General features: G+C 48.3%; 1 protein-coding gene across 2 annotated transcripts in view; it reads right to left on the bottom strand.

Annotated features, from left to right (window-relative positions):
• Positions 1-11,874, bottom strand: part of LDB1 (LIM domain binding 1) — a 61,268-nt gene extending 49,394 nt beyond the window's left edge. Inside the window, exon 1 of one of the 2 annotated variants that reach the window (XM_082225072.1) lies at positions 11,485-11,874. In XM_082225072.1, the coding sequence (XP_082081198.1) occupies positions 11,485-11,509 (25 nt within the window). In that variant the 5' untranslated portion in view covers positions 11,510-11,874. The remainder of the gene's footprint in view (positions 1-11,484) is intronic. The other variant, XM_082225071.1, reaches the window with a different exon arrangement.
• Between the last annotated feature and the right edge of the window lie 242 nt (positions 11,875-12,116).

Below are 12,116 nucleotides of genomic sequence, written 5' to 3'. Positions count from 1 at the left end.
CTTAAATAAGCTGCCTTGAAATTTCCATATTTATATATATATATATATATATATGTATGTATACATTTATGTATGTATGTATACATATAGACAGTTTTTGGCACACTGCTGATATGGAATATCATGTCCCAGAGCAGAAATGAACTAGGTGACAATTAGGTCAACTCCCATCCTATGTTTCTAAGAGCATTTGAGGTTTAGGAAAGGGTGGCAGCACCTCCCCACCATCATTTACAGACCCATAATTAAGATCCCTAAATGTAGAGTAGTTACCTCTTAACACTTTAGCTCACTGTACTAGCAGCCAGCATAGTTTAAAAGTGCTAAAAACGTGGTCAAATGCTTTCCACCACATGCTGTTCATTTATTCTAGTGAACTGAGTGGACCTGAACCCACGTTAGTGGCCCTGTTGGTGCATAACCAAAGGGTTATTCCAGACTAGACGGAAAAAATCTGCTAGAGTTAACACTAGGCTTTCAGTCCCAATGTTGGGCCCTCCTTCCCTCCAGCAGAACAGAAGGCAAAGGAAAGCTGCATCCTGGGCCACCCTTATAACCAACTGGGTGTGCAGAATGAATTGTAGAAGTGTGGAAGGGAACCTAACAGTGATGATAACCACTTATAGTAAAGCATAGGTGGGCAGAAAGTAGATTGGATTCTACGGGTAGATCTCTGGATTATTTGGAGCAGATCAGCAAAAACTCCCAATTATCTAAGAACAACAACAAAACTCCACCTCCCCTCACTCCCCATTGGTGAGAGACCAGGTGTGATTTTTGTGTGTGAAAAGATGTGATCTTGGTTCTGGTTCTGGTAAAATTCCTGGACTGAGCATGTGCTCAAAGGCAACCTCTGCCAATTAATTCTCAGCCATCTGCATAATACACTCTTATTCACCTGGCTCTGGCTGGTGGGTTCTAGTGGAAAACAAAATGGAACCTGAAAGCCTGAGGTGTGCGCACCTCTGCAGTAAAACAGTATCTTTGGCAGCTGAACATCCCTAACAGAATATACCAGGCAAAATAATTGCACCCGTACCATGGTGCGCAAAAAGCAACAGCCAGGAAAGTAGGCAGCTTAGCTTGGGGATACCTAACGGAGCCCACCCACAAGTACAGAATCATACTTGTGACTCACCTCCTTTAGAAGCCTAACTGTTTCCCCCCCTACAAGCCATGAAGGGATTCATTTCACAGGGATGGGTGCCCAGGCACCATGGGGATGGGCGGGTTGCACTGTCCTAGGCAAAGCACAAGGTGTGGAGAGGAGGAGAAACTTGCCAGGAAAATCCAGGTGAGGAGGAAGAGAAAAGGCTTGGCTCAAAAAAAGATGTTATTCCTTCAGGTGCCTTATGTGGGACATGATCTAGAGGCACAGCTTGCCATCTAAACCACCACCTGCTATTATTCCATTACGCCCTGCATAGCCTTGTGTACCTTCAGCATCTGTGTGCTGACAGTGCCGAACCTGCAGCTGAGTGCCTAATGCATCCTTTCATATTCCACGGAAGCTGCTCTGCAGCAGTGAGGGTAATGATCCTGGGCATCTTTGGGGGGCCCTCCCGGCTGGGATTGCTAAATTAACCTCACGTAACTGCAACCTGCTTATTTGGGTTGCAGGATGCTGCTTCCACATCTTGGCAGAAGATACGTGCAGATTTTTCCTCACACAGGTCTTCCAACTTGCTTATTACCTCTAATGCGGAGTCTCCCTCCACATGCAATCTTGTATAAGACTCACAAAGCCCCTTGCCCTAATCTCTGCATAGGCGCACCCCTAGAGCTGTCTTCTACTCCATTCCTTTCCAGTGTGTATGTTGGGGCCACATGGCAAAACTTACCAACGTCATCTGCAAGGGTAGAGATATACATTGTCCTCCTCCCCCAAAAACACATAACAAAACTTCATGAGCAAAGCACCTTCAGGGGTGGGCAGGCAAACTGGAGTACTGGGATGGTGGAGCGTCTTTAGCACTTCCCCCTCCTGACACTTTCCTAATGCAACTTCCCTGACCTGCTGCTGCCTCACATTGCTCTAAAAGCAAGATCACCCTTGCAAACATGTGTCTGGAATCCCATAGGAATAGTGGCGGGGGGGGGGGGCAGAAGCTGCAACAGAAAAATGACAGCCAGGAGAAGGGTTAAGCACCCACTTCCTCCTCGTGCCTCCCTGCCTCCTGTCTGGAACCAGCCTCCCTCCTGAAACTACCTTACCCTAATAGTGTTTTGTTATGTGCAGTTGTGCATGACATGTAATTCCTCCCCAGCTATTGTGAGAAAAAAGCTCCATCTTACAGACTGTGGCGGAAGAGTGCATGCATTAGGAAAGTTCCTCTCTCAAAACATGCAGGGCAGATGGCTTGATTGTGAAGGGAGCTGCGAGTGAGTTTAGACGCAGCAGACTCTTTCTGCTGAAAGCAATGTCTGAATGACGGCAGGAGGGCTGGCCGGGTGGTGGAGGGGAATTCCAATTTCACTCCAGCCCCAGCCTGCCCCAGTAGGAAGCATATCCTGCCCCCTGTAGTTCTCCCTCCAAGGCCCTGCCTGCCCCCTCCCTATTCCCAAGGCTGGTGCATGCCCAGGCTGCACAGTGTGTGCCCCCAGGCTGGCAGCACGGAGGTTTCTTTGTGTTTGTCTCAGAGCTGGTTGGCTGGTGAATTCCCTGGGCAGCCGAGCGGCAGAGCAGAGCTAGATGCCGCAGCGTGGCTGGCAAGGGCTCACATGCACCCAGCATGTGACAGCTCCCAATTAACTCCTGCTTCAGTTCTGAGTGCACACGGGGAAAGCACCAATCATGGCCCAGTATGACATAGCAGCTCACTTGCCCCCCACCAGGCATCCGCTGCTCCTGCCCCCACTCAGCACCCACGGGCTCCATCAAGCAATCTCTCACTACTGCTTCTCACTGCCAACCCTTATTGCATCCAAGTGCAGCAACAGCCCTGCCTAGAACCTCCTATCTTCATCTGAAAACAATCCCTACCAGCATCTTCCACCCCTTCCTAGCTTGGACAATAAGAAAGTTCCCTCTGTATCCTGTCATCTCTTTCCAGCATCCACTGCTGAGACAAACTCGAACTGCAGTAGCATCATTAGCTAAAGTCTAGTTCAGTATTCTGTTTCCAGCCTCATGAAGTCACATTTGGCATTCTGTTTGGAGGCTCCACAATTTCCACAGGATCTGCTTCATGGATCTCCTAGGTTCTTTCACATCCACGAATTATGTAGAATTTTCCAGTTCCTGGTTACTCTACAACAGAATTAATCATACAGCCCTAGTCATGTTGAGGGAAGGACCATGGTTCATAATAGGGCATGCAAAAGGTCCCAGGCATCTCTGTGAATGGTTAGGAATGTCCCCTGCCTGCAACCCAGGAGAACCACTACCAATCAGGGTAGGCAATGCTGAGTTAGATGAACCAGTGGTCTGTTGCAGTGTAAAGTGGCTTCCTCTGTTGACTCTCTTGGAGCAGATGGACAATCACAGACCCATCTGGACCTAACAGATCCCATGAATACTTTTGATTATTTGTTTGGCTACACCCACATTTTCCATATCAGAGATTGGCACTGGAAGGCTACCCGAGTGAAACATGTCTTTCTCTTTGCAAAGGATTAAGTTTTCAAGTGCATGCAGAGATCAAGAGCTGCTCAAAAGCTTGGGAAAGAGAAAGACTCTCTCTGTGAGAGAGACAGACAGGCAGACAGAGACAGAGAGAATGTACCTGCATTCTGGCCTTATCTCCATGTAATCAGCACACAACTGTGTTTCTATCTACTGTACATTAAATTCCAGGTTGTGCCTACAAAGTTGCAACTGCAGTGGTTTCCTCTCCCCACTGGGAATGTCCATTGCCACCTCTTTCTTGGCACAAGCAAGGTTAGTCTTTCTACAAGTGTCTACTAAAAGGACCCAATTTCCTGATGCTATAATGCTACTAAAATACTCTCATTCTGGCCAGCAGTGTATTTCGCTCCAGTAAGGAGCACCACTGATGCCTCTTCCATCTTATACTTAATGTCCTTGAAGCCACCATGTGGTACCTGCCCTGTTTCTTCTACTCACAACGAACTTCTCCATTTGCCATGCAATCATCCCTGACCAGTTACTCCAAAGGGTTAAGAGAAGACTTTCCAATTCTAAATATTGTGGTGAATTGCACAAGAGAATGTCCTTCAGCAATAATCCCTTGGGAGTCAGAGGCAACATCTGCCTATTGTTTATACTTAGTAGCACCTTGATCTTCATGGAACGCATCTGACAGTAGCCTAAAGGTAATATGGGGTCTTTGGGATTGTTAGCTGTGGACCCTGGATTAGAGGGGCAGAAAGTTAGCATGAAGCAAATTCCCAGACTCTTTAGCAGCAAAAGATATTTCTGGGAAGTATTCACAGTACTGAATAATCCCATAAGAAAGGAGGAATTTCAAATATCTATTGAACAGCCTCCGCCACCCCTCTTTTTCACACACACACACACACACACACACACACACACACAACAGAAGCCATTCCTGGCTACATGCAGGGTTTGAAATTAGCAGGGCACCAGGTGCATTTTGCATCTAAAGATTCTCCATTTGCAAGCACCTCAAAAATCTGGGTGCCATTTTTTGCGCCTGGCTGAAACTCAAGGATTACTGAAATGTATGTGCTTTGAAGGCTCGAAGTGTATGTTAAGGTTTAGGATAGACAATATGTCAAGGAGTTTAGTAATAAAGAGTAGTGTTTAGAAAACCGAAGTATAGTACCAATATTTTTATTGTAAACACCAAATTAAACATGTATTAACAATTTCTGTTAAAAATATGATATTAACAATATGTCACTTATGTGAATTGCGCATTAGTTCATGCTTAACAAAATAATAAATAAAAAGCATTGCCGACTTCCCCACCACCACCAAATGGCCACACTAGATATTCTGTTTAGGTGCCCACAACCCAGGTCCCAGGAGCCATTTCTATCCCAGTTTCTAACACTGGCCACATGGTTTGTGACAATCTCCAGTCAGACAGCAGTCATGGAATCAGGGTCTGTGCATGTGCTCTGAGGCCATTTGGATATCTGGAGCACTTTAAATCCTATGTAGCCTAATAAATAGCCTGACTATTCAGTGATGATTCAAATGGAGAAGAACCGGGAACTACTCTACTGAACTTCATAATTTCATTAGGCAGTACTTCCCCTTTGAGTGAAGGCAGAAGTGTTCAATGCCTAAGGGAAAACTGCTCTGACAGGACAAATACACTAGTGCTATCAATATTGCATGGTATCTGGACTGGGCATCTCAGCTTTCATAAAGTTATTGTTGTTTTTTTAAATCAAGTTTCTGGTCCTCACAACTGTGGAGAAAGACTGCTGAAAATTCAGAAACCAAAGAGGCTTTTGGTTAGAGCTTCCAGGGGTAATGGGAGAACTTTTGAGCTCTACCCAAGTTGCTTATTTGGCCCCCAACTCCAATCACTCTGCCACTATAGTGCTCTCATAACAGACTGCTTCTCTCTCTTTTCCTTGCTCAAGCATATTCTAAATCATGGATAGGCAAACTAAGGCCTGGGGGTCAGATCTGGCCCAATCGCCTTCTAAATCCGGCTCCCAGATGGTCTGGAAATAAGCGTGCTGGGTGCCCCAGTCCCTCAAGGATAATCCCCTTGAGGTTTGGAGGTGTGCAGTGTCCTTGCAACACCCCCGAAGCCCCGCGCTGCTCAGAAAACCTCAGAGAAGTTTCTCTGCACTTCAGTAATGGCCGTGGCTAAACAGGAAGTCCACCAGAAGAATGTGTGCTTTTATTTAAAATGCATCTCTGGGTTATTTGTGGGGCATAGGAATTCGTTCATTTATTATTATTTTTCAAAATATAGTCCGGCCCCCCACAAGGTCTGAGGGACAGTGGACCGGCCCTGTGCTGAAAAAGTTTGCTGACCCCTGTTCTAAATTCTGTAGAAGAAGGGAAACAAAGAAATCATAACCTATTTGTATTTACTTAAATTTGATGGATGTATATCTGTCCCATCTGAAGGGGTCAGAACAGAGAATAATTCTGAGGCAATATGAGCCATTATACAGTCATACCTCGGAAGTCGAACGGAATCTGTTCCGGAAGTCCATTCGACTTACAAAATGTTTGGAAACCAAGGTGCAGATTCCGATTGGCTGCAGGAAGCTCCTGCAGCCAATCAGAAGCCATGGAAGCCATGTCAGACATTCGGGTTTCAAAGAACGTTCGCAAACCAGAACACTCACTTCCAGGTTTGTGGCATTCGGGAGCCAAAACGTTTAAGTTGCAAGGCGTTCGAGATCCAAGGTACGACTGTATATAAGTAGCATCTCCTTTGCAGAACAAACCCACTTAACCAAGTGTCTTTGGCCACCTGGTTCCCATTTTCTTGTGCAAAGTCACCTTCAGAAATCAGTAATAGAGTCTCCATCAGCTGTAAGATTGACTTCTGAAAGTAATGGGAAGGAAAGGATTCCACCTCTGCCTTAAAAGGGAAGGACCATAGCTCAGTGGCAGAGAATCTGCTTTGTATGCAGAAGGTCCCAGGTTCAATCCCCGGCATCTCTAGGAAGAGTTGGGAAAGACTCCCTGCCTGAAATTCTAGGAAGCCGTTGTCAGTCAGTGCAACCTCTGAGCTAGATGGACCAATGGTCCGACTCAGTATACAACAGCTTCCTATGTTCTATGTCTTGCATTCGAAAAACCACTTATAAAATTGTTCTTTGCAGGTGTGGGAAAATGCAAATAGAGCATTGCAATGACCCAAGGTGCTTCTTCATTATGGCTCTTTAGTGCTATTGAGGCGCTGCTCTTCCAGCTTGGGCAAAAAAATCCTGCATTGCAGGGGGTTGGACTAGATGACCCTTGTGGTCCCTTCTGACTCTACAATTCTATGAAAACTTCTGCAATCAGCTAAGAGTGAGATTATCACTGTAGTTCCAAACTGTTATCGTCCTGGAATGCGAGAGCAAAGGTGGAAGTGGGTGGCACATTAGAGCTGCCCAGTCCCTGGCACAGAACTAGTGAGCAGTGTCAGGTATCCTACCCCCCACAATCCGCTTTACAAATTTGGAAAATCTGAGAAGTGCCATAAATAAAATGAAATTAAAATTTAATGAGTGAAAAAACAAAAAGGCTAATGCCAACTGTTGGACAAATAATAACATTAGGGATTGTGTTACAGGTAATGGAAGAAGTGTAAACAGGTAGCTGCAAGGCAAGCAATGCAGGAAGGCAGGACTTCATACTATCCCCAGCTATGTTCTAGACCACTTTTCTGTACCAGGTGAGACAATAGCAACCAATGAAATGTTTGTGTTGCAACTGCACTGGAAGTCAAAGAAAAAAACAAAAGAACATTTTCATATGCCAGTTTTTAAAAACCACAATGAGAAAGAACTTGGTACTGATTTTTGTAAGACGCTTCAAGGGCCTTTTTTTGCTAAAGGGTGGGGTATAAATGCCTTTATGAAGAAAGGAAAAAGCAAACAGCAGAGAAAACATGGGAAGGAATTGTATGGGAGGAACATCTTCTGGGTTCTCCTTATTAACCCAATGAGTGACTGTTGTCCATAACAAAGGAAAAGACTGTGAAATCTCTCCAAGAAAGCCAAATGGGCTTCTGCAGGGCCCTGTATCACTATGTCCAGCACTACTACACTACTACAAAAATATATTATTTTTGTGGATGCCCTGAAATACTCCTTGAGGGGGTGGGATCAAAATGGTGTTGGCAAGTGAACCATGCCATATACCAACGGAGAAGCCAGGGACTCATGTTTATCAGCCAATCTTCAGCTGCGAAACCACAACACCTTTACAAAACTAAACATTTCCAGTCCTTTCTGAAGCAGAGTTGTTTATCTGAACAATTGCAGCTTCATAGGAAACAGCTTTATAACATATACACAAGCACATTTATTTGCAAACTACTGCGGTGTCCTGATCGCACAAGAATTTTCATAATGGAAGTCAACATATGGTACACAACGCACTGCGTAACACAACCTTGCAGGCCCAGCTGTGGCAGTGAGACATCACACCCAGCACTAACATCATCATTACACACACACACACCCCTGCTTTGGCTCTCCTGCATCACGCGTTTTATAGCCACCCCCTACTTTAAAAAATAATAATCAAGAAGGATGTCTGCTTCTGGGAAATTGGAGGAATTTGGAGAAAGGCATGGAAGGATTGGTGCAAGGCAAGAGACTCAGTAAGCACACTGGAATCAGATATTTCCCTCTGGTCTACAGGATGCGTGTGAGGCACTAGTCTTGCTTTCTGTCCTAGAGAAAATGGAAGGAATACAGAGCTACACCACATGGAGAAATGCCCTATAGAGGCAACCCTTTTGTTGTAACTTACAAATGCCATGGCTTCCCCTTTAAAGGCAAATATACCCACAGCTGGAAACTCCTCCAAGTTAATGCAGCCCCCCCTCTCCATAAGAGCAGCCACACGAGAGGCTCATTAAATGTTTCTAGCTGGCAGGAGGCCAGAACCAGAGCTTGTTTGTTCTATATTCCGATAAACAGTCTGTTATGGGCTCCTAGGAGCAAAATCATGGGGAAAACTAGAGTTGCAGCATGAAAAAAGATGCACGTGCACGGAGGCACAACCATGGCTGCTTACTTCCCCTCTGCAGCCATTGGAAATAGCCAGCACCCATTCTAGCAGGGGGACTTGGTTCTCCTACGGGGCCTTCTGAACCCCAGGCCATTTGTAAGATGCTATCGATAAACACCTGGGACAAGACATGGCTACAACACAGCATCTGTTGTCGTGTGCACACCTTGGGGAGCTGGGATTTTAACAAGCCCCTTGGTACACACAGGTCCAACCTTGAATGTGAAAGAAAACAGGAGTGCCATGTAGCTAAGGATGCAGAGAGGATCAATCTTCATCTCGCTTAATGCAAGATCCTCTATGAAAAGCCAGGCATTATGCAGCAGCAGCAGCAGACCTGTTTTTTTATAGGCAGATTGCAGGCTCCTTGGGACATGGAGTACCCTGGCTGCCCCCCACCCCACCCCACTTGTATTGGCCAGCAGACGGGAAGGGCCAATGCAGGGCTAGATAAGGAGGAATGCCTGGAGGGAGGAGAGGGAGAAGAAACCCACGCTGTGCCTGGTGCTTTAAATGTTTGGCCTGGCTTTGGAGGGAGAACACGTGACTTTCTGCTTGAGGAAGCAGCCGCTGCTCTGGCAGCTTCCAGCGGGAGATGGAGGAGGAGGTTGTGGGGGAAGGGAAGTGGAAGGGAAGGGGGGTTGTTTAGAAACAGAGATTGCTGCAAGCCAGGGAAGTAGATTCAAGCAGACAACAGGTAGGGGGTAACGAGGGAATCTGAGAGGTTAGGGTCTCAGGGATCCAATGTCAGATTAGGCGGAGGCTCCTGTGTGCTGGGAGTACAGTAATGGCCCATGCCCACTGGAGGAAATTGACCCACACTCAGGAAATCTGGGTCAGGCTGGTGTGTCACTGGGAGATGGAGCAGTTGGACATTACCTGGCCACTAGCATTACCTCAGTGTGGGGTGCAGCACCCCTCTAAGAGTGAGGTATAAATTCTCAGGCAGTCAAGCCACTTCCCTGTCAGTTATGGGAGGTCATTAGGGAAGCCTCTCTGGCAAATTAGGCCTCTGCTGTGAAGGGTTTCCCCCCAAAAACCATGGGCTGTGTGGGTGCAGCACAGCAGGCTCCCTACTGAAAGCAGCCTAACTTTTCAGTGACGCCCACACAATCTGCTTGATTGTGTCACAGGCTGCTGAAGCAGAAGAGGAGCCACGGGCAGCAATTGTTCCAAAAGGAAAGGGGCTGGAAAGGGAGTTGAGCATGGTCATATCAAACACATCTTTGAAGAAAACCTACTGGGGAAGCTGTTTGACCCCACCCCACCACTCATGGCATTTAGAGAGATAACATTAGACAAAGAGTTCTGATAATGGAACAGACAGTCTGCAGAGAATCAGTAGCCATCCTTGATGCTTTATGGAGGATGGCCATCAGCTCCCTCTTAGCAGCAGTCTTGAATACTTAATGCATTCCTCAGTTATCAGACACACCCAATCCCAGATCTTAGCATTCCTGACTGGCACCTGTCTTTTACCAAATACTAATGGGATGGGTCCCTGCTTGGCTTCACATTTCATAACTATGGCAACTTATGTGCAAGTGTTTTAAAAGCTCTGGAGCAATGGTTGTGGGGCATAATACTATATGGAGGAGCACCCAGAATTTACAAAACTCTCTAGTTCTGGAGCAACTCCCAGGCTTATCAGGAAATTTTCACTCTGATAGCACAGTAAGACCCATGTTGGCACAGAGCTGAACGCCTGCCAGCTAGATCAATTTATTTATTTATTAAACTTGTTGGTTGATCTTTTTTAAAAAAGGGAATGCAAACTCAAAGCAACTTGCAATATAATACAAAAATTGAAACCAATAAAAATCTATGTTAATGAGCCAGCTAGTTCTCCTCTTCCCCTAATCCAACTCAAAAGCACTTAGCAAAGAGGAGAGACCCAATAACCATGTAGTCTCAACAGTTTCTCCAAAAAGAGCAGTTGCAGGGCAATAGTCAGTCCGTCCCCGTCCCCCCAAAATAGCAACTTCCTTATCCCCCTTCTTGGGCCACACAAGTCAAGCCAGAAGTGGTCACAACCACAGCAACTCTGGAGGCAATGCTTAACCTCACCAGACTGGAGTGAACCCCAATAAACCACATCCTTGAGCACTGTCAGGCTATGAATTACTGGAATTAGTGATCCTAAAAACGGAAGAGACGTTTGCACAGAACCCTATAGAGGCGGAAGAAGCGCACACCTTCGCGCGCTGCAAAGCAACATCCCTTGAGGATATCGGCACCCCACTGCTGAATACAACCCCCACAGGACGACCCTCCGCCCCACAACCGAACACCCCTGGAGAGCAGTACCCGCGCAGCCACTGCTGTCACAGAGCACAGGTCCCTCCCACAACTATTTTTGTAATGTTGATCTAGCTATCCTAGCCCGACCCCCCCCCCATTCCCAGCATTCCTCTTAACTGCACAGTGCCCCACTCCCAGCCCCGGAGACCCTCCCCCATCACAGGAGCAACTCCAACAGGCATTCACCTCAGCGCTGGGCACACCGCGCCAGCCCCCCCCCGCCCCCACTCTCTGGCCAGATACCAGCTATACTAGTGGCAAGCAAAATGCCCTACCGCAAACGCGCGCGCGCGCACACAGATCCCGAGCCAACGCCAGGTTCCCCCACCTCATGCTCGGCTGAAACCCCGCCATCCCCAAAACTGCTCCCGCTGCTTGGGAGGGGAGGGGAGGGAGGAGGAGGTTTCTGCGGGGTTGTTTTCCGTCTGGTTGCAGAGGGGCCCGGGCAGGGGCAGGGAGGCAGGCGCTTCCCCCAGGCTTCGAGAAGGATGTACGCCCCACCGCTCCCTCCTCTCTCCCCTCGCCCTGCTTCCCCGAGCGCTCGCACTCACCTGGGCACGCACAGCCCACTGACATCTTCACATGCCCGGCCTGGCGCAGGGGAGGTGCGACGTGCCCGCTCGGCGGGGCCCTGGCATCCGCCGCCCTGAGAGAGACCCTGGCCGAGCCCTCGGGCAAGGCCGCCCCCCGATCGCGGGGCCTCCCCGCCGGGAAGCGCAGCAGCCGCAGCAAGCGGAGCGGCGGCGGCGGCAGCAGCAACAGCAGCAGCAGCCCGATCCCGCGTCTCTCGGCGAGTCCAGGGCTGGGCTACGCTGCGTTCCGGCCTCGCCGTGCGCGTAGACGAGGCGCTCCGATCGGCTCCGAATCCCGATCCCGGGGGCTGATTAATATGCTAATTGCGCGGCGGAGGGGGAGGAGAGCGAGCGCGAGCTTGTCAAAGTGACCTGAGCCGAGCGCCGAGCCGCGACAGGGAGGGGAGGGGCAGGCGGGCGGGGGGGAGGGGCAGCCATGTGACGCAGATGGGGAAAAACACACCAATCTCTGCCACAGCAGCCACCCTGGGCGGGCTCGCGCGGGGAGGGGAGGGGAGCCGAGGCAGGCGCGCGCACTAGCCTGCGCGCTCGCCTCTCTCTGCTTCTCTCTGTGTATTCTCGTGTGGTGGCATGTGCTGGCATGTTTTGCA

The sequence above is a fragment of the Podarcis vaucheri genome (genome assembly GCF_965113315.1).
Source record: "Podarcis vaucheri genome assembly, chromosome: 5".
In the NCBI taxonomy this organism is placed as follows: domain Eukaryota; kingdom Metazoa; phylum Chordata; class Lepidosauria; order Squamata; family Lacertidae; genus Podarcis; species Podarcis vaucheri.
This window is presented reverse-complemented; position numbering and strand designations above follow the sequence as displayed.